At 49.5% G+C, this 19946-nt stretch overlaps 1 protein-coding gene across 18 annotated transcripts in view; it reads right to left on the bottom strand.

The window, feature by feature from the left end:
• MACF1 (microtubule actin crosslinking factor 1) overlaps positions 1–19946 on the bottom strand; it is a 317553-nt gene that overhangs the window by 149677 nt on the left and 147930 nt on the right. For all 18 annotated transcript variants that reach the window (XM_074976442.1, XM_074976451.1, XM_074976458.1 and 15 more), the window contains 12 exons: positions 19519–19623; positions 18770–18865; positions 18189–18314; positions 15168–15320; positions 14316–14470; positions 12900–13026; positions 10819–11002; positions 9752–9921; positions 7827–8005; positions 5262–5400; positions 3600–3793; positions 2896–3058 (listed from right to left, as the gene is read on the bottom strand). In XM_074976442.1, the coding sequence (XP_074832543.1) occupies positions 2896–3058; positions 3600–3793; positions 5262–5400; positions 7827–8005; positions 9752–9921; positions 10819–11002; positions 12900–13026; positions 14316–14470; positions 15168–15320; positions 18189–18314; positions 18770–18865; positions 19519–19623 (1791 nt within the window). The remainder of the gene's footprint in view (positions 1–2895; positions 3059–3599; positions 3794–5261; positions 5401–7826; positions 8006–9751; positions 9922–10818; positions 11003–12899; positions 13027–14315; positions 14471–15167; positions 15321–18188; positions 18315–18769; positions 18866–19518; positions 19624–19946) is intronic.

Raw genomic sequence — 19946 nt, 5'->3', positions numbered from 1 at the left:
AGTCCTGATCTAAAACTTGTCAGTGATGGAAAATCCACCATGACCCTTGGTCAATTATTTCAATAGTTCATTATTCTCACTGCTAAACCCTTACATCTTATTTCCAGTCTAAACTTCTCCCATTTCAACTTCCATGCATTGAGGACTTCCCACGGTACACCAAAGAGCTCACCCTTAAATATTTGCTTTCCATGTAGCTAGATAGCTACAGACTGGAATCAAATCACTTCTTAATCTTCTCTTTGTTAAGTTAATTAAATGGATCCTGTCCAAAAAAAAAAAAATCAGTCCAGTAGCACTTTAAAGAGTAATAAAATAGTTTATGAGGTGGTGAGCTTTTGTGGGACAGACCCACTTCTTCTGGTATGGCTATGGTCTGAAGAAGTGGGTCTGTGTCACAAAAGCTCACCAGCTAATAAATTATTTTGTCAGCCTTTAAAGTGCGACTGCACTGCTTTTTTGTTTTGATAGACTATAGACTAACACGGCTATCTCTCTGTTAGTATTCAACATAAATGGATCCTCGTGAGTCTATTACTTTTGGACAGGTTTTACACTCCTGTCATTCTTGTGGCTCTTTTCCGAACTTTCTCCAATTTAGCAACGTCCTTCTTGAATCGTGGGCACCAAAATCAGACACAGGATTCCCGAACCAGTTGCATCAGTGGCAAATAGAGTGGGGTGGGGGGGATCTCTCTTCTACTCAAGATCCCCCTGCTTATGCCTCCCAGGATCACATTAACTCTTTTGGCCATAGTATCACATTGGGAGCTTGTGTCCAGCTGATTATCTACCACGCTCCTCAATTCTTCGGAGTCCTTGCTTCCCAGGATCAAGTCCCCCAGCCTTTACATATGGCCAGCATGCTTTCTTCCTAGATGTGGACATTTACATGTAGCTGTCTTCACATACATAGTTGATTTGCACTGAGTGATCCAGATCGTGGTGAATCAATGAGCTGTACTCTTCATTACTTGCCATACTCCCAGTGTTTGTGTTAGCTGCAAACTTTCCCTCGGAAGAATCTCTCTAAGCCCGCCTGCCACTTGCAAATTCTTTAGAATGCTAACTGCATTTGCTCTTAAACAGCCATTTTTAATTGCAGCTATTTCAGCCCACAGAGAAAATGTCAGTTTTAGTCAAACCAGAAACACAAAAATCAATAGCGGAGAAACATGTTCCTGTTTTTAAAGCCCATTAAGAATATTTATTTACGGCTTGTGGATGGAGCTGGACTAAGAAGAGTGGAGACACACCACTTATTCACAGAACAGGTACAGCTCAAATAGTAGCAGAGTTGAGTTTTTCCCGTAATGTCCTACCAGCATGCCTCAGCACCTCTAGGAGAGGAGAAGGTAGCTCAGCCTCCCTGTCCATATTACAGAGACGAGAAAGGACTATTACCTACCTCTCTCTCTTCCTTAGGTACTGCAAATTCATGTCCAGAAAAATGCGTCCTGGACCATGAAATCTGGTGTCTCATTGTGAAATGTGGTCTTTTCTGTGTTTTTACATTATACTGCAGGTTGAACCTCTCTAGTCCAGCAGTTTTTCTTCCAGCAACATCTGTAATCTGGTATGATTTTGGTTAGCCAGACGACCACTTCTCATGGGGGCGGCCAAATTTCCCACAGTCCTATAAAGTTCGCTTCGAGCCACCAGTTTTGGCTCTCTGTGTTCTCTGCTGTTATTTAGCCCAGTAAGCAGTGGAAGTGTTGGTAATGCTGCTAGACAATATTGACCTCCCACGGTCCAGCAAATTTTCTCATTCAGCACCGGTCAAGTCCTGAGGGTGCCTGACTCTAGAGGTTCAACTTGTATACAGATTTCACAGGAGACACCAGCATTTCTCATATTGGGGGTCCTGACTCAAAAGAGAGTTACAGGGGGAACACAAGTTATTTTAGGTAGGTCATGGTATTGCCATCCTTACTTCTTCACTGCTGCTGGCAGATGCTGTGCCTTCAGAGCTGGGCTCCTGGGCAGCAGCGGCTACTCTCCAGCTGCTCAGCTCTGAAGGCAGCACCACCATAAGCAGCAGCACAGAAGGGTAGTAATACTACAACCTCCCCTACAATAATCTGGAGGACCCCCCCCCCAACTCTTTTTTTTGAGTCAGGACCCCTACAAATTACAACACTGTGAAATTTCAGATTTAAACAGTTGAAATGATGAAAAGTATGACTTTTAAAATCCTAAGACCATGAAATTGACCAAAATGGACCATGAATTTGATAGGGCTCTAACAATAAGCACTTCAGAACCTTTAATATATTTATTCTCAACCCATCCCTGGGATGCAGATTCAACCTGCAGTATAATGTAAAAACACAGAAAAGACCACATTTCACAATGAGAGACCAGATTTCATGGTCTATGACACATTTGAGAGAATTTGCTGAACCACGGGAGGTCAATATTGTCTAGCAGCATCACCAACACTTGTACAGATGAGGCCTGAGGCCTGGAGAGGCTAAGGCCCAGATTTTTAAACCCACAAACGCCACTGAAATCAGTGGACGATAAGCACTTAAATACCTCCAAAAATGTGGGCCTAATGACTTGCCCCCGGGCATCCAAGGCAGTTTGAGTAAAGCCTTATACGCAGGCTAGCATCCTCAGTGCTGCTAATGGGCACAGGAGGTGCAACCCAGAAACCACAGATGAATTAGCTGCGATCTGACAGTGGTAAGTCAGTTACTGCACTTCTGGGGTGTATCTGCTTTGGCGAGCTGCTGGCGACGCCACCTACGTTCTTGCAAATCCCACAAGTCATTTGGTCCATAAGACAACAGAGATTCGAAGCTTTCGAGATAAAACGTTTATTTAAAAAACTACCTGCCTGACTCATTTCAACATATGTTCCAGTTGGAAGAGTTCAGTTTTCTCTCTTACCGTCTGCTGGCTCAGCTGCTCAGAGAGCTCGCGGCTGTCCTCTGCTTGCCCAGGTTTCATCAGTTCCTGCTGAGCAGTGGTCTCCTCAATCCACTGGATCAGCTCCCCATGACACTCCCGGTAATCCCTCAACACCTCCTGAATACTCTCGAGCTCCAAACAGCTGCAAACAGAAAGTCAGCAAACTCCCATCACTGTATCAAAACAATGGATCTTATCCAGCCACAAGCAGAGAATCCTCTACACCTGATGCTTCTCTGGGGGCATTTAGGGAAGCCACACATACAGCTCTGCTAGACAGGAAGCAAGAGGCGTGTTCCCAGACAAGCCGTAGTTTATTAAAGACAGCAACGCCTCCGATCAGTAAAGATGAAAAGATGCGGCATCTAATGGTTCTCAAAGGAGTTCCATAGAATCAGCCTTGGGAAAGTTAGCAGCTGCTATGGGAGCCTGTAAGGGATGGGCAGGGGACAGTAAAGCAGCAAAAGGGAGTCAAGAACTCAAAAGACAGAGTTGGAGGAGTGAGTAAGAGAACGAAGTCCTACTATTCCCTCAAATGGGAACAATTCTTATATTCAATGGGGCGTTTGTCACCTTGGCGGCAAGCAGAAGTCACAGCTGGAAGAATACCACCGCCAATCTGGCTCAAGCTTCCCTCAGAAGCACAACCAGCAAAGCAGCAAGAGTAACAGGGAGCCTCTCACCGAGTTTCGATCTGAGCGCCAACTCTCTGCCAGCGATCCCACAGCTGTGCCCCCTTCTCTTGGTACCGCTCCAGATCCACGCTGCGCTCCTGTTTCAGACGATACAGCTGCTCTCCCGTGACTTTTGCCTTTGCCACATCCTCTTCCAACGTAGAGAACGTGGCGCTCTTGTTTTTCACTTCACCGAGCCATTGCTTTAACAAACAACAAGACAGCAGAGTTCATCTGACTGAAAACACAACGTTTAGACAATGGTGCTGTTGGGTCTGGACAACGTGGAGTTTTCCAATCAAACGAAAGCATCTAAAATGGGAGTGGGGAATCTTCTGTAGGTCAGGGGCCACTGACCCATAGAAAAAGAAATGAGTCGGGGGCCACATGCAAGTGAGAATTAAAAACAAAAGACAGTCATCTCATTATCCTCAAGCTCCACCTCAGGGCCTCGGAGGACACGAGCCAGCCAGTGCTGGCACTCCAACCACCTCACCGGCACTGTCTCATTCCCCTGCATGGGGAGCTGCATCCAGGCAAGCCAGGGGCCAAATGCAGCCTGCAATGTGTGGGTTCCCCAGCTCCGATCGAACAGCGCAGGACAGTGAAGACAGGGTAGATCGATATTTAGCTCTGCCTCACGTTACCCAGGGGCATTGAAGAACAACGGGACTCATCTCCACCGTGTGGCTGAATCTGGGACCAGGAGGTGCAAAATGCAGGGACGTGTAGCCCAGCCCAGAGCAAAGCAGGATGGTGCCTTCAGCATCACACATCTAGCCCCCGCCCTGTGCCTGCCAAGTGCCATTAGCACTGTGACAGGGTGTACCAACCCCACATTGGCCAGGCGAGCAGGGGACCAGGCTTGCTGGGTGGGGAAGACCTCTCCCCCACATCCTGGCCAGGCATGCTCCAGCTGCAGCCCAAGTATACAGGCCAGGGAAGCTGGTCATTTGGGGCTGGCCGCCAGCGGGGAAGGAGCTCCTGCCATAACTCGGCGGCAGCAGCAGCCATCTGAGCTGGAGCGGCCAGAGGCTGAGCAGTGCATCATGCCTGGAAGGGGAAGGAAGTTGTCCAAGACAGGGAGCCAGGAGGCTGCCAGGTGAGCTCGGTGTGTTGCGGAGGGTTCCCCCCTGAGCTGGTGGTTGGGGGCATGCCCACCACTAACAAGGCAGTGGAGAAGGAGGGCCTGGCCCCCCCCGCCCACCTCTGCAACACCAAGGACGGGAGAGCACCATCCTGCTAAGATGGTCTTGGCCACTGAGACCTGACAGGGCTCTTGACTAAGTCACTGGGTCTGCTGGACAGGTAATATTGACTAGACTGCTGGGCCTGCCAGACTGTAATACACACTAGGCCGCGGAGGCCATGACACTGAGTAGCCCTCGGAGGCCTGATTAGGGGCGTAAGCCCTCAGAAGAGGTGCGGGGCATGAGGTCCCGCCACAAACACCCACCAAGCGAAAAAGCAGAAGCTACACTGCCCGCCAAGGCAGCTGCTCAGCCTACAGTTCACAAACCAATAAGGATCATGTTGACTCATTAAAACCTCACCAGGGAGCTGGATAACAGTAAAAAAATCACTAAATAAATGAGAGAATCCCGTTCAATGCATGCCAGAGCTTGAGACTGGAGTGATACCAGTTTCTGCTGGAAGCTGGATGTTACCAACCTGTAACGTAGCTTGGTGAGACTGAATAGCTGTCAGATCCGCAGGCACTGCCTCCTCTTGGCTCAGTTTAACTTCGTAGCCTTTGACCAGAGACTCTGCTCCTTGTGTACTACGAACGATAACATCCACCGTCTTTAACCTAAAGACAAGACAGAAGTGTGACGCCTGGAACTCAGGACGTTCTGCATTTTGAAGTCATTTGGAGCCTAAGCAGCAGAACGCAACGGAAGAGCTTGCTCTGAATCAAACCCAACATTCATGTTTCAGTACCTGGGAGAAAGAGCCATAATGGAATCCAGATTCTCCGGGAAGAAGCCAGCAGTGTTCCCTGTAAGCTGAATGCTTGGGCAGCCCTCCAGAAAAGATTCAGAGGCTGCCCAGTTGATTAGCAGAGACACCACAGCTGGCAGCACGTGTTTCTACTGGTGGTGCCCATCCCCACATGCATTGGTGCCCATAACAAAACTTATGCCACCCATGGACGGAAAAAAGAGGGAGCCCTGGAAGCCAAGGAATGCAAACCCCTGGACATGCCCCTGAATTCTAATACTCCTTCAATCAAACCGGAAGGGATAAATCCAAACTGTACAAAGAAGCAGCAGCAGCTAGTGCTCTGTCTTCCAGAATGAGAGACTGGTATTCCAGAGTTCACCCAACCTCTAAGAGCAACTCCAACAGGCCGCTTCACCCCGGGGGCTCCCAGCTCCAGAGGGAGAATAATTTGCTACTTCTGTACAACTCTGTGAAAGGGAAAAGTCTATGTAAACACTATGTGCTCTGACTGCTTACCTCCTCCACGGTGCTGCCCCGCAGACTGAAGTACAAGCATAGTAGGAACAACAAAGACTCTAGTGGCACTTTAAAGACTAACAAATTTATTACGGCACAAGCTTTTGGGAGTTGCGACTCCTCCATCAGCGGCATGACGTGAAAGAGGTTGTTTAGCTAGTGGGGATGCAGAGACGGGAGTATTATGTCAGCGCTAATTCAGTCAGGGTGGATGTGGATAAGAAGGGGAGATCACCTAAAGTGGAAAATTGCTCATTTAATGAGGAACTGGGAATGGCTCTCACTGTAATAGTCTCAGAAGGGAAGCTGTGTTGGCCTGTAGTTTCACAAACAACAAGCAGTCCTGTAGCTCCTTAAAGACTAAGAAATTAATTAGCTTTCCTGGGCAAGAGCCACTTCTTCAGATTATCTGAACAAGTGGGTCTCACCCACGAAAGCTCATGACCTAATAATTGTGTTAGTCTTTAAGGTGCTACAGGACTGCTCGTCATCACAATAAGTAATTTTTCCACTTTTAGGTAGTCTCACCCTCTTATCCCCATCCTCCCTGACTGAATCAGCTCTGATGTAACACCCCCATCTCTGTATTCCCACTGTCTGTCTCCTTTTCTTTCGCTTCATGCATCTGACGGAGTGAGCTACAACTCACAAAAGTCTATTCCCTAACAAAATTGTTAAGTCTTTAAGGTCACACTGGCTTCCCAGGTGTTTTTGCCGAAACAGACAACATGGCTACCCCTGAAGCTCAGCCGGGATACTACGGGTAAGCAGACAGCAGATACCAGCTATAGGGACCATCTTCAAAGCAAAGCTCAGAGCTAAACCACCTCAAAGTTCCCAGCACACGCTTCCTAGTCTTGTGCTAACAAGCTTCCAGGGAACCAGTTTTGGTTGGTGTTTTGGAAGGTGCCTTATTGCTGTTTCTATTGCCTATCAGAGAACAAGAAACGCTACCTTGGCTGTGTTGTGTTGGGGTCCTACAGCAGGGACTCAGTGAGAACGCCTCCATCCTTTCTCATTCTTTGCTGGCCAGTATTGTTTCCCTGGTTGCTTGCACTCCATCCTCTACCTATACGTATCCAGCCGTTGCCTCTTGCCTTACAGGACGAGTGTGGGCTCTTTGTAACGTACTTTGGTTGGTTTGCACAGAGCCTAGCACAGCGGGGTCTGGTATATGTACAAGAGACTAGGCCCACGGTGTCCAACATGCTTCCCATTCACTGCATCCGGCAAACTGGACACCGCGGTGTAGCGAAACGCAGCTCCTCAGAGCCGCACACATGGAGCATCCTCCGCCCGCTCTCTGCACACGCCCACAGCACTTGGTGGGAGAAGCATGTGGCGGCTGTGGCCCCAGGGACTCTGCCTGGCCCAGCTTGAGCGACAGCCCCTGGCATGGATTGCTGTGATTCGCCAGCAGTTTTGGCGGGGGGAGGGGAGGAGGAGAGGGCAGGGCTGTGGCCATCCTTAAATTTCTGTTGGATACCACTGGACTAGGCACTATTGCAGTGTAGGAGGAGTAGGTGGGGTAATGGCGGGAGGGGGTGCAGTAATAGACAGCTCTACCCCACTGAGAGTCCTGGCCCAGACTGCACAGTCACTTCAGGTGGGACTGTCCCACAGGCCAGAAGCATGAGACATTCTTAGGTACCCTTAAGAAACACCGGAGCGACTTCCAGCCTCACCCGCTTTTACAGAGGTAACCATGCAACATAGCTCATTCTGCCCATGCAGAACTCTCTCTCAACTGCACAAAATAGGCAAGTTCTGACTCACTTGTCCAGGTAGATGGAAGAAAGTCCGTACACTTGATCCATCTTCTCCACCAGCAGATTGAGCTCAGAACGCAGCTGTGGGGCACTGGACCCGGTTGGGGATGTACAGAGGAAGCTCTCGCATCTCTCAGCAACATGCAGCAATTCAGACTTCAGCTGCCGTAAATCCTCCTGCATACGCTGTGGGGAGGCACAGAACTGACATTAGAATGCAGTGCAGGTGCTCAGGAAGCAGAAGCCAAGGTAACAGAGGAAGATGACAGGAACGCACCACGTCCGACATTTCCAGCTTAACGTTCTAATGTACAGACTCATTTCAAGTCTACATGGGCTTGTAAGTTCTGGGGGTTCCTCCGTTTCATTCACTTATTTCCCTTATCAGCTTGGGATGCTCTTAATCTCAGTGGGTGCAAAGCTCACCTAGGCTCAGTGCTTTCGGGACTGTAGCTTCTTGTAACTTTTTATGTGGGTTAAAGAAGGAATACTTCCACAATGGAAATTTGCCTAGCCTGCCTAGTCTCAGCACAAAAAGAGGAGAGATCTTTGCTGATTTCTTCTGGTGGGTTCATATTTCTCAACAAGAAGCCTCGGGCACCTTATAGGCTAACAGATATTTTGGAGCATCAGCTTTCATGGGCAAAGACCCGCTTCGTCAGATTCATGAGTCATGCACCTGAGAAAGCGGGTCTTTGCCCACAAAACCTTATGCTTCAAAATATCTGTTAGTCTATAAGGTGCCACAGGACTTCTGGCTGTTTTTGAAGATACAGACTAACATGTCTACCTCTCTGATACATATTTCTCAAGTGGCTCTTCAGTGGATTAGGGATGGACCCTCTATGACAGCCAATAAGTTTACCTAACATTGCTTGGGCCCTGAACTCAATTCAGTTTGAATAGCGACAGAGAGACAGACATGTTAGTCTGTATTCTACCAAAACAAAAAAGCAGTCATGTAGCACTTTAAAGACCAACAAAATAATTTATTAGGTGATGGGCTTTCATGGAACAGACCCACTTCTTCAGATTTTTTTTGTTTCAATTCGGTTTGTGCACTTTCCCCTCGCCTGCAGACAGTGATGAAGGAAACAGCCCGCAATCCCCCTGTACGAATCTGGTGACCCTACACCCGCACCTCCCTAAAAGGGCCCTGAGTGGGTGGGAAGCTCAGATGAGGCTGGAGCTGAAGCAGTCGCAGACAGAGTGTGGTGGTGGTGTCCCCAGCCAACCCCTTTCACCTGCTTGGTGATTCTCTCTCTTCTCTGTGTGTTTTTTGGAGCAGCTATCCCATTCCAGGCACATCCCATTCTCCTGGCACAGCCAAACCCTCTCCTTGCTTTCAGTTCTGATATGAGAAAGCTGCATACCAAATTTGGTGGTCCTAGCTCTTACCATTAAGAGGAGTTCTTGGACAGACAGACAAATGCTCTAAAAAACATAGCAGACAGACATCTCTCTCTTGGATAGTAACAGAGAGGAAGCCGTGCTAATCTATACACTATCAAAACAAAAAGTCTAGTAGCACTTTAAAGACTAGCAAAATAGTTTATTAGGTGAGCTTTCGTGGGACAGACCCACGAAAGCTCACCTAATAAGCTATTTTGCTAGTCTTTAAAGTGCTACTTGACTGCTTTTTGTTTTGATCTCTCTCTTGGGTTTCTGAAGCGAAGCAAAATCAGGGGGTGGGCGAAATCAGAAAAAAGCCAAAAAAAAGGGCAAGACAAGAGAACAGAGATACCATCGTCTTCTTCAGAGTCAAAAGCTCCTTTGCACAGAGCTATCGGATTGCTATGTGAAGCAGACGAAGGTGAGAGCAGAGTACCCTATATAAAAACGTAGGCCAGGGTATCAATATCCCGATAAACAGCCCTTCGAAAACCAACGGTGGGTTCCCCCAAACGCTACCTTCCCCCAAGAAGTACTGACCTCCTGCTCTGCAACGCAGAGGGCATTTTCCTGGATAGTATCGCTGTCGGTTCTGGTGCTAGTGGGGGTCTGGATTCGCCCCACCAGTCTCTGCTCGCACTCCTCCAGGCTCAGACGGATGTTCTTGAGCTCAGACAGATACGTCCTGGCAACAGACTCATCTTTGTCTTCTGTGATACCGCAGACACACCAAAAAAAAAAAAAAAAAAACCCATTGAGGATCAGGCACAGAAGGAGCCATGGAGCCAAGAGCGAAATGAACACACAGGTCTTTACTCGGACGGAAACCACTTTTGCCCAAGGCCTGTCCCAGGCAGGGCAAGAGCAGCGAGGACCAAATGTTTAACCGCTGGCAGTAAAGCAAGGACCCTGGCAGTGAGGCCAACAGCCACTGCAGCCCCTGGGGCAAGGTGGGAGGGAGGTGAAGCTCTGTGCTACAGAAGGGGCGGAGCCAAGGATGGAAAGGGTGGGGCCTAGGGCAGTCAGCCCTTAGCGCTGCTTGGATCATGGTGCTGGGCCCCTCCGTAATTTAGAGCCACATAGAGTGGCAGAGCAGCACTGCTGCAGCATTTCAGAGGGGCTCACAGCTCTGTCTGCCACCACTGCTTTGAAACACTGAGCCCCGGGGCAGCTGTCCCCTTTGCCCTCCCTGTCAGGGGGCCTGGACCTCACTACCCACACTTAAGCGGTACCGTGCACCAGCGCTGTCTCTCCGTAACCGACACAACTAGGGTGGTGGTTCGCCATCCCAGTAAATGGGACCTAGACACTTGCAGAGAGAAAGGAGTCTCCTCTCCTGCCTCAGCCAAGAGTCAACTGGCTTTCAGCTCAAACTGCGGACTGAGAGGCGCCTGCACTAAGCTCCAGAGGTCCCAGGTTCGAGCCTGCCTGTGCATGGTAACATCTCTGCAACAAAGGCTGCACTTTCTCAGAAGCAGGAGGGAAGAGAACAGCCATTTGCCAAGTTCACACTACCACGCTGGTCTACAAGGGAGGTGCGCCTGGTAAATCGCTCCCTTCTCTCTGCCCCCCAGCTTTAAGTTAATCTGTTAAGTGTCCCAGCTCACCATTCTCCATGGACTCCAGCAGCTGTTGGAAGTGCTCCTTGCTGGTCTTCACTTCTTCCTCCAAGCGCAGCCGATCAGCCCCGGAGAAGAGCTCTGAGTCCCGGCTGTCCTGCAGGAAGTCCTCATAGTGCGCCTGAAGGCTCTTTAGGGCTTGCTGATACTCTCCTTGGGCCAGGGATCGGAGCTGTGGGCAGAATGCCAGAGACTTGAATGGTAAGGCACCGCATCCCACCTTGCACCGAGTTACGGCGGATGACCCAGCTGCGTCTCACGCAGGGCAAGCAAGTGTTAATTCACTCCCCTCTCCTGGCTAGGGTGAAACTGCTCCCAAGACCACCCATGGAGCCTTCCCTTCTCGACAGGGCAGTTCTTTGGGTCACACTGTGCTGCAGAACTAACTGCCTGTAGGGCTGCTGAGTTGCTTGGGTTTTCTCTCTCCCCCATGTTACCATCATCTTTCCTGCCTGCGCAGAGCTCTCCCTGATTTCAAGGAAAGAGGAAAGACATTTACAGGCAGTTTCCCCTTCCTCTCACCTCCACCTTTGGCCACACCTAACTGAAAAGGATGTTAACCCTGCCAGCCCCTCAGCTGATTACCGCTCAGGAGCAAACAGCTGATGTCAATCACTAGAATGGGCCAGAGTGGGAGGAATCATTTTTGATGCGGGGGCTATTCCAAAAATTTGGCAAGTGGCCAGAGACTGCACTCTCCCATGATATTAATAGAGGAGGCGTCAGGTCTGTGAGGGAAGGTGGGTGTGTGCAAGGGGGAGCTAGGAGTGAGTGACTGGGGTGCAGGATGTGGGAGGACTGGGAGTAAACAAGTTTGGGTAAAGGAGGCAGTTGTGACCTGGGGCGGGGGATTGGAGTGCAGAGGCTGGAAGGGGGTGCAGAGGGTGGAGGGTTTGGAGGACAGGAAAAGGGGTAGAGGGTTGGGGTTACATGGGTGTGGGTGGAGGGAGGCAGAGGATTTGGGTTATGTGGGGTGAGGGTGTAGGGGTGGGGAAGCAGACAGTTGCTGGGGGCGTGTCTGGGGTGCTAGAGGCAGGCTCTGGCTGGAGAACTACCTGGGTGACTCCCGGCAAACAGCCCAGCTGATTCTCAGGCAGGCTCTCTGCCTGCAGGCCATGTGCTCTCAGAATCGCTAAGAGCCTGAAGGGAGAGGAGGGGAGGGGGCTTTGCTTCCACCGGCTAGTTTCTGGCTTGTGCAGCATGCGACCCTTATCCCCCTGCCCCTCCCATGCTCACAGCTGTCGAAAACAAAAAGGGCCCCAAAGCTGCTTTTCTGAGCAATCCATGGGGTGGGGCAGGCACAGTGCCCCCGAGGCTGCGTCCATGGGATGAATTCAGCCCATGGGCTATATTTTGCCTGGCTCCATCCTGGAAGACTGCACCTCTTTCTAGCTTTGCACAGAAACTCCCAGGGCTCAGATTCTCTCTCTATGCCCCTGGGACGCAATCAGTCTGCTCTTGGGACCCCCTCCGCAGCCACGAGTACCACGTATGACCTTGTACGTTTTCTTCAGGGTTCTGGGCGTGGGATCTGACTAGTGCTGCCCAAGGTGTTGTCAGTTCCTCTTTTAAGCTTGTGTCCAGTCACCAGCCACAGGGCCTGGGTCTTGCCCAGGTCTAAGTTCAGCCCGCATTCAGAGCGGTCCAAAGTGCTGCTGGTCCCCCAGGTGACACAGGAATCTGCCAGGGTCGAGCTCCTGAAGGGAACAGCCTGGCCCTCACTCAGCAGCTTCTTTTATATTGGCCTGCTGGGCCCTGATTGGCTGCTGCAGAGACAGTTGTTCTATCCTCCCTGGAGGACCTCCTGTCTGCTCCTCTTGCTGGGATGGGGTGTGACAAGGCCTCTGACCTCCTATAAAGGGCTTGGGGCTCAGTCCACCCTATCAGAGCTTCTAAGGCTGAAACCTCAGTTGCCCTAACCCTTCAATCATCTCTTAACATCTTCCTTGTATGCCCTACCCAGGCAAGCATCACTCCCAACCCAAGCCAAAGCAAGTTTGTTTTCCACATTGCTGGAGAAGACCGTGATACAGACACATGGATTTTTTTGGGGAAGTTTTGTACGGTACCTTCTCCACAGTCCAGCCTTGCACCAGGGCAATGTCCTTCCGTAGGTAGTCCCACGAGATCAGGCTCTTCATGTTGACATGGAGCTGGTGCCAGAGGGCCATCACCTTCTGGTACAGCTGTTCGACCCTATGACAGGATAGCACAGGTCCGTCACCACCTGCGTCCCCTAGCAGGCTCAGCTACAGCCCAGAGCCTTTAACCGCCAGTGAATTTATGTAACCACCCGAGCTCAAGTGTAACCGAGTGGTGCCCACAGTAAGCCTTGCAGAGTGCCCTGAGCACAGTCAGCTGGGATCCTCTCATCTGCCCCATTCTCGTGTCAGATCCCCGCTGGGGAATCTCACCTCCTGTGCGCTGGCGCCTCTAACCAGCGGGAATGTCCTTGTGGTGTTCGCAGCAAGAGCCCTCTCCTCCACAGAGCAGCAGCCACACACCCAGGAGGCCCCCGGCCGCTCTCCAGGCCAGCCGCCACACCAGGTCCTTTTGTGCTGCCAGAATGGACCTTCAGGCTTTTTCCCATTCCCTTTACCTTCATTGTCAGTGAAGTTCCCAGGTTGGAAGCTCTAAAATCCCCTCCTCATTCAGAGGAACCTGGGCCCATATAACTCAGCCCTAGCGAGAGACCAGCGGTAGCTCAGTTTCCAGACCCACCTAGACCTTCTCCACACTGAGTGTTTTGCGCTAGCATGGGCAGTACTGGGACCAACCCCTCATGTGGAAATGCTGCACCAGGACTTTGATTGTTTGAAGCCAAAATAAGCAGCACAAATCATGATTGCCAGTGGTGCAGGCCTGGCTAATGGTGGAACAACAGTGGTGGAATCTCCTTCCCTGGAGGTTTTTAAGTCTCGGCTGGGATGATTTAGTTGGGGTCGGTCCTGCTTTTGGAAGGGGTTTGGATTCAATGACCTCCTGAGGTCTCTTCTATGAGTCCATGATTCTAAAAAGCCAGAGAGCCTACATGAGGCACTCTTGGTCTCCCTGCTGATACAGTCACACCAGGAGTCGATGACGGACAGGCTTTGCGATGTTGGTCCTCAGGGAACTGAAACCGCAAACCGAACAGCCGCCAGACTAAGTACTTTGGATGTCGCTCACCCAGCTAGAATGTCAGGTCAGGACCAGAAGGTTCCATACCACCACCACCACCACCACCACCGTGAACCTTCCCCATCTGCAACACACCCCCACCGCAGTAATGAGCTAGCTCCCTGTTGCCATGAATGTCAGCAACATGAAGCCCCAACCCCCAGCAAGGACAAATGGTTAAACATTTCCCCAAACGAAACAAATCTGGACGGTCTCAGCCTAGAGACCCCATAACGCACACAGCTTGAGGCCTCTCTCAATCATTCCAGCTTTGGAATTCCAGCCCCGCAGTGAGCAGCAAGCAGTGCATGGCAGGGCTTAATTACCTGTTAGCCATGTCAATTGCCTCTTTGTTAGGAGGCGGGATCAGGAAGCAGACTGATGGCACCATGGCCTCATTGCCGGTGGGGCTGATCACTTTCCATTTGGTCCTCTGGGAATTATCTTCCAGCACACACTCATCATTCTTACAGATGGTGATCTATACGGGCGACAAACGCAGGATTGCACACCGACACCTCACTGAGTTCTGTTGTGGCCAGATCCCTTCCTGGGAGATTCCAGGAGGGCTCCCTGAGGAAAGGAGGCATCCGGCCAACTCACTTTACAATCGAGCGCAACCCCAAGTAAATTGAGAATCACCTCAGAGAAGAGGAAGGATAGAAAAATTCAGTGACGTTTGGATGCTCCCCAGGCAAGTCTTTGGCTACAAGGAGGTATGTCTACCCTCTTTGGGGTATGCAGCTTTGCTTCTCCTCAGAGAAAAATCAGGACCATTGGGGAAGCTATTTAAGAAGCAGTTATTGCTCCATCCCCCTCCTCATACATCTCTCGTCACTGCTGTTTCTCACCATCACGTACCACAGAATTCTCTGTTTCTCACTTCCCCACAATTTCCCCTGTCCAGGGCCTGCTGTAAGCTGAATGCTTGGGCAGCTGCCCAGGAGACATTCAGGTGCCTTCCAGATGATTAGCTGAATGGCCATAAGCCACCCAGGCAGCATGTGTTTCTCTTGGTGGTGCACATCAGCCCATGCCTTGGTGCATGTAACAAAATTTATTCTACCGTTGGATGGAAAATTAGACGGAACACTACCCTCTCGTGCCCTCTCCCCCAAAAGCCTGGTTTCTTCTCCTCCTGTCATGCCGATGCCTGCAGGCTCTATGCCACTGCTCACCTCGATCTGGCGATAGTCACAAACAGCCTTGACTGAGATTGTGCTTTTTAGGACGTGGTCTGGATTCCTTGGCTTTAGCTGAACAATGGTTTTGGACCGCCCAACCAAGCTGGCGACGGAGCTCTTCGACTGAATAAGCTGCTCCTTTTCATCCTGGGGAGAATGAAAGTGAAGCACTGGTAGTGGAAGTGGCAAAAGAGAACCAGTAAATTTCCTCAGATTGTTGTAACATCCCTTTTTCCCCTGAAAGGTGAGGATCTTCCAGGGCTGATCTGGGCTTTGAAGGGCCAAGAGAATCTATCTCACCCCAACTGTGAGGACACACACCCCAAAGCTGGATTGGAACCTTTCTGTTCATTTTTGTGCCATTCCAGACAACTCCCTTGCTCCCACCCCCTAAGCTGCATGCAAGAGCATGAATATCTTTTGCTACGGGAGACCAGAAAAGAAGCCTTCTAAAAATGTCAACCACAGTGTGTATAAAACAGTAACCATCAGGACACGCCCTCCCAGATGGGGAATTTCTTTTCTGAAGGTTTGAGAAGTCTGCAGAACACCGTTCCAATCCCTTACTTTTACAAAGCAAGGAACGACAGCATGTTTAAAACAACACTCAGGATGTAGGTCTAAAGAGCTGAACAGATAAGACATCCCTGAGATAGCACTCAGAAACGTCTTTCCACAATGCTTGAGGTAAAGTGATCAGAGTTACCAGATACTTTAACAGTGGAGGAAAATGATATTGCACAATTGGTTTCCATCAGTCAATGCTGGTCAGATGCTCTGAGGTGGCAATAGTTTTCCATTTTCAGAGCATCCTCAGACCAATCTACAGCCATTCCAATACACAAGTGTGTGGGTATCAATACATAAATCGCAGCCTGAATAATTTACCATGGTTCAGCCCGCTCTGACTTTATCAACTTAAATAAAAAAATCCAACAGAGAACTTCAATGCTCATACTTTTCACTATGAGCCAGCCCATGGACAAGAACATTCAGTTATTTAATGGTAAATACATTATAATAAAAAAAAAAAAGAATAAGTGCTTAAATAAACTACCTGTGCCTGTCCCAGGCAGCATGATTGGAAGAAATACAACTTTAACTCATTAGTTACCAAAGAATAAGAACATATATCAGGGAAATAGCTGGGCTGTACCATTCCTGAGAGTCCATCTGCTTTTCAAAGCAAGGAGTGAATTACTGTCACACCACAGACCCAGTATTCCTGCATCTGAGTACTTGTGGTCACACCTCTAAGAACCTGCAGCTGCTCCGTGTGCTGATGAATTGAGAGCACAGGCTGTGGATCATACCTGGGCTAAACAGAGCCTGACAATCTGACACCGGAAGGGAGAAATGCACCACCCAGACCTTTGAGAAGAGAGGATGAGTCCAGAGGATTTACCCTGCATGACTGAATGCCCAATAACAGTGCCCATGTTTTTGCTGCAGAACCTCTGGGGACCAGAAGAGCTCAGCAATGGGATTTCATGCATCTGAGTTTAACTTTCACTAACATGTTAGTATTTAACCAGTCCAATCTGAAGTATGAAATGAGTGTATAAATGTTAATATTTGAAAGGTTTGAGTAGCATCTGGCTGTTAATCTTTATCAGAGGATTAATAAATACCTAGCCAAACTCACACTCATCCTTAGAGGTACCATTTCAGTAGCTGGTTGACACTTCACTCGTGATTTCTTATAACGCCAATTTGCATGGAGGGGTTATAAAGTTATCTTATTGTTTGGACTGCTCTATGTTATTCCAGTTACATTAGGTCATGTGGTCTAAAGACCAATCTGCAAAGTTCAGCCTTCTGCCACTGTGCTGATTACTGAATACAGACAGACCTACACAATTACACTAAGCCCTTGAAATGTGGGACTTCAAGTTGCACTTATAATGCAAGTTGAGCACAAATCAAAGTCACTCTGTGGCTGTCTGCCTTCCAGGGCCCTCTAGTTGGGGGAAGCCAGGCAAGCAGACAGCAGCTGGCACTGGCGAAAACCAAGCATAAGCAGCACCTGGCTCCCACAGTGGCGGAGAGGAGGAAAACTGACCGGCTGTTGTGTGCTGGTCTGTTTCCCAGCTACCACAGTGGCGGGGAGATGGAAACCAGGCTGCTGCTTGGTTCCCAACACCCCACCCCATTTGCAGGACCCAGGAAACTGACCAGCATATGGCTGGCGAGTTTCCTAGGTCCCGTAAGCAGCGAAGAGACGGGAAACAAGCGGCAGCCTGGTTCCTAGCTCCCCCAACTTGCACAACATTTGAGTTGTGCAGGGGTTGCAAAGAACACAACCCCTACGTAACTCGGGGGTCTACTGTATCCATAACCTCAAAGCACTAAGTGTATCATCAGCTGCCCTGCAGAACTGGCATAACAAATTAATGAGAGATCTGATCCAGATTAAGGCTAGGCATTTCCCTCCATCCGGCCCTCCTCTTAAAAAGGCTCCAAACTAAACAACCATTTGGATGCAGCCTCCAATTGAGTCTAACCAGATCAGCATAACTGTCTGTCTTGGAAAGCAAAGCTCATCCTTCACTGTATTCCTACGCACAAGATAGCGTGGTAGACAGTGAGGGTGAAGTATCAACTCCGGACTTTATTTTCTCGAGGTATAAAAGGTCTTGAGCCAGCTTTGCACTGCCAGCTCCTCTTCCCTTCAGCCAGGGTGCAAGCACATGGAGAGAGCCTTGTGCTGAGGACAAGTCCTTTTCTGCAGTCACTGATCTTCCATGATGGCTATTAAATTAACATCAGATTAGCGTAGAGTTTGGAGACAGTCAACGGCACAATGAAGGCTGCACAGTCCGCATTCGCACACAGAAGCAATCAAAATGCAGAGACTGGCCTGAGACAGGCCAGGCAAAGAACAATTAAACTCCACAGTGCTGCTGCAGGAGTAAACAAATATACCCATTTTTCCTTGTAAAGCGAAAGCCGGCAAGCATTGCCCGTGTATTGCACCAAGAGCTCATGAGGTTGGGGCCTGCGGAGAACACTCACCATGGAATCCTGGAGCAAATCTTCCAGGCGGGTCAGGCTGGTGTTCTGGTCACAAGAATACTTCCGTTTGATGGAGTCCTGGAGATTCCGCAGGTACGTTTCTGATTCTCGGGCATCACTGAAGAACTGCAAAGCGAAAAAGCATTACATAAAGCTGTGCAATGCAATGCACCAGAGGTCATGCATCAACAACAGGCAACGCTGAAAGGACCCAGCCAAAAAACCTCAGCAGGAAGATTCCTTCAATGTTTTTGTCTACTTTTGTGCTGCTGGAGCTGTAAGCACCACCAGAGGTAGGGCCTGGCTGTCATAAGAAATCAGATCCACCCTTACAAAAATGCGCAAAACCCAGGGGACCAGACAAAAGAGAAGGAAACGAATGGGAAAAAACTCAGAAGTCCTTTATGTGAAGCTGTGTTCTGGACCAACCCTATACTATTCTTGCAAAAGAATAAGCACGTTGTCCCATTCAGACACCAGGGCCAGCGGCTGCTATACCATAACTACAGTGCACTATTAAGTTTGGATCTCTGAACCACAGATCAGGGACAGAAATGCAGGAGCATCCCTCTCCACTGTACCTGGAAGTACGCAGCATTCTCCTTCACATGCTGGTCTACACATAAGCAAAGCTGTTTGATCCACTGCCACTGGGACTGCACAGCTGCACTGTATGCCTAGAAAATACACATACAAAGAAAAACACAGGTCACAACAACAAAGGAAAAACGTGCATCTGTCAGCACTCAACTAGCTTACAATGTTCACGGAAGGAAGGATTTGGCTGCAGTGAGATGTCGGGAAAGTGCACTGGAATAGATAGCAAAGGAAATACACAACAAAAGAAGGCACATCAAATGGCACGCACAAGGCAGTTTCTGCAGGAGATTAGTTCCTGTCCCTGCATCCCATGGAACTGGTTGATGTGGCTTGTTAAGAAATCAAACCACACCCTTCGCTCCACAGACATGTTTGCTCCATCAGTCTCCTAACTAAAAATAATTCCCAGTGAGCTCAGGGCCACTGGCTTATCGTATCTTATCTTATCTTTCCATGGGGCCTTGGGCACCCACACAAACATCTACTTTTATCTTCTGAAGGGTACTGTGTAGAAACAGCCTCCAGTCTCTGCCTCATCCTCACAACAGGCACCCTTATCCATTAAGTTGTTTATGGCTCCTTGGCATTGATAACAGCAGTTTAGGGTGGAGGTGAACATGTGGCCTTTCTACAGCACAGCTCCGGTGATATTTTTCCAAGGGGCTAACTAGAATCCATGTGGCTTGGTGTGAAACTCCTCAACCTACACGTCCTTGAGCCAATCGGTTACCTCTACAGTCTGCTTGGCCGGATGGTTCTCCAATGACAGCAGCTCTGCTGTATCTTGAAGAGACCGGAACACATCCTGTTTCTCTTCCAGTTCCATTGTCAGCTCCTGAATAGCAACACAAGCAAAGAGTCCATCAAAAATCAATCGGGCATTTCCATGGTGGTATCCATCCTTGATTTGTCATGTAACAGGCTAGTGGGGCTGCTGCAGGCCTCCGAGAGCAAAAAGGGGAAACTTCCATTCCTGCAGCACAACCAAGTTTCCATCCCTATCTTACAGCCGTCAACCCCACAAACAAGCACCAAATAGCAATATTAGCCGACACCTGCACTTGAGCTGAGAACCTAGGAAAACAGTAAACAGGGTAATTTTGGCTTCAGTCTCGTGAGAACGCTAAATGTGGCACTGAGTCAGTGCACGCACACCCA

The sequence above is a fragment of the Carettochelys insculpta genome, chromosome 24, assembly GCF_033958435.1.
Source record: "Carettochelys insculpta isolate YL-2023 chromosome 24, ASM3395843v1, whole genome shotgun sequence".
NCBI classification, from domain to species: Eukaryota; Metazoa; Chordata; order Testudines; family Carettochelyidae; genus Carettochelys; species Carettochelys insculpta.
Note: the sequence above shows the minus strand (reverse complement) of the source record. Positions and strands in the feature narration are given on the sequence as shown.